This window comes from Echinops telfairi, unplaced genomic scaffold (assembly GCF_000313985.2).
Source record: "Echinops telfairi isolate 266 unplaced genomic scaffold, ASM31398v2 ScPeMD7_7466;HRSCAF=8504, whole genome shotgun sequence".
Classification (NCBI taxonomy): Eukaryota; Metazoa; Chordata; class Mammalia; order Afrosoricida; family Tenrecidae; genus Echinops; species Echinops telfairi.
Window position 1 is genome coordinate 335,410 of NW_022111366.1, and position 1,129 is coordinate 336,538.

The 1,129-nt window shown below is 56.8% G+C and overlaps 1 protein-coding gene across 1 annotated transcript in view; it reads right to left on the reverse strand.

Moving 5' to 3' along the window:
- Positions 1 to 1,129, reverse strand: part of LOC101659402 (gonadotropin-releasing hormone II receptor-like) — a 12,571-nt gene that overhangs the window by 5,775 nt on the left and 5,667 nt on the right. Inside the window, exons 2-3 of the mRNA XM_045283708.1 lie at positions 581 to 791; positions 3 to 69 (exon numbers count right to left, since the gene is read on the reverse strand). Of these exons, the coding sequence (XP_045139643.1) occupies positions 3 to 69; positions 581 to 791 (278 nt within the window). The remainder of the gene's footprint in view (positions 1 to 2; positions 70 to 580; positions 792 to 1,129) is intronic.

Here is a 1,129-nt window from a genome sequence, read left to right on the forward strand (position 1 = left end):
GCAGGGCCCGCAGGCGGACGCGAGGGCGATTGTCTAAGGAGCGGCGAAGCGCACATCCATCCGCAGGGGCTGGGAGTGGAGACAATGAAGGAAGGCACTGGTTCAGAGCCACCCCCCTTCTGCACGAGCCCAGGATGAGGGCATGGAGGGGCAGAAATAAGGAGATGGAGCCCTCCCCACCTCTGGGAAAAGAAAGGCTGCAGACCCCTTTCCCGTCCCAAACTGGGACTCCATGGTCCCCTCCCCACGGGTTGTGGCCGACATGCTGGGGGAAGGATTGGTCCACGTGCTGTGTGATACAGAAAGTCCCCGATCTGCTCTTACTTGACAGTGTCTCAGAGCGAAGGAAAAGACAGACCGCATTCTCCCTGATCCCTGCAGCGATCGCGGCTTTGGAGGACCAGGCACTGGTTGGGACCAAGTGCGTTCAGTAAATTCATCTGCAGCAGCGGGTGCTGCAGGTATGTGCGGTGGTGGTTCTCTCTGGATCAGTGACTGATAGACAGCTGTCAGGTAGAGAGCTCGGTCCTTAGGCTGGACGGAGGTGGCAGTGCTGCGGGTGAGGGTTAGGGCATCTCACCATGGCTTCTTTTCCGTGTCCAGGGACCAGACACACTGAGGACGATGCGGCTATAGCAGATGACCATGGCAGTCAGTGGCAGCAGAAAGAGGCAGCCGAAGGTGAAGAGGTTATAGGTGGTCTCCTGCCATTGAGCCTGGAAGCTGCCTCTGGTGACGCACTGTGTGAAAGGGACGGGGCCAGCCCGGCGGACCGTGTGGAACAGGAACAGCTGCAGTGGAGTTGAGTTCTATGAGAAGTGGCCCCACCCCGCACCCTACCCTCCTCGGGTCGGGCATCGCTGCCAACTAACCAAACACCACCCAGCGAGCTGAGCAGCGGGTCACCCACCTTTTGAAAGTTAGCAATGTATCTTGAAAATCTCTTCACTCTCCTTGAGGCTGAAACACGGAGCTGTCGGCTAAGTTTGTGAAATGCCACCCCCTCACCACCAATTTTTGCTTAAATTATTTTCCAGGTGTCCATGGTGAATTCTGTGTGTGTGTGTGTGTGGAGGGGGGTAATCTTGTATAAAATGGGTGCTAACACCAGCCTGTGTGATCATGAGGT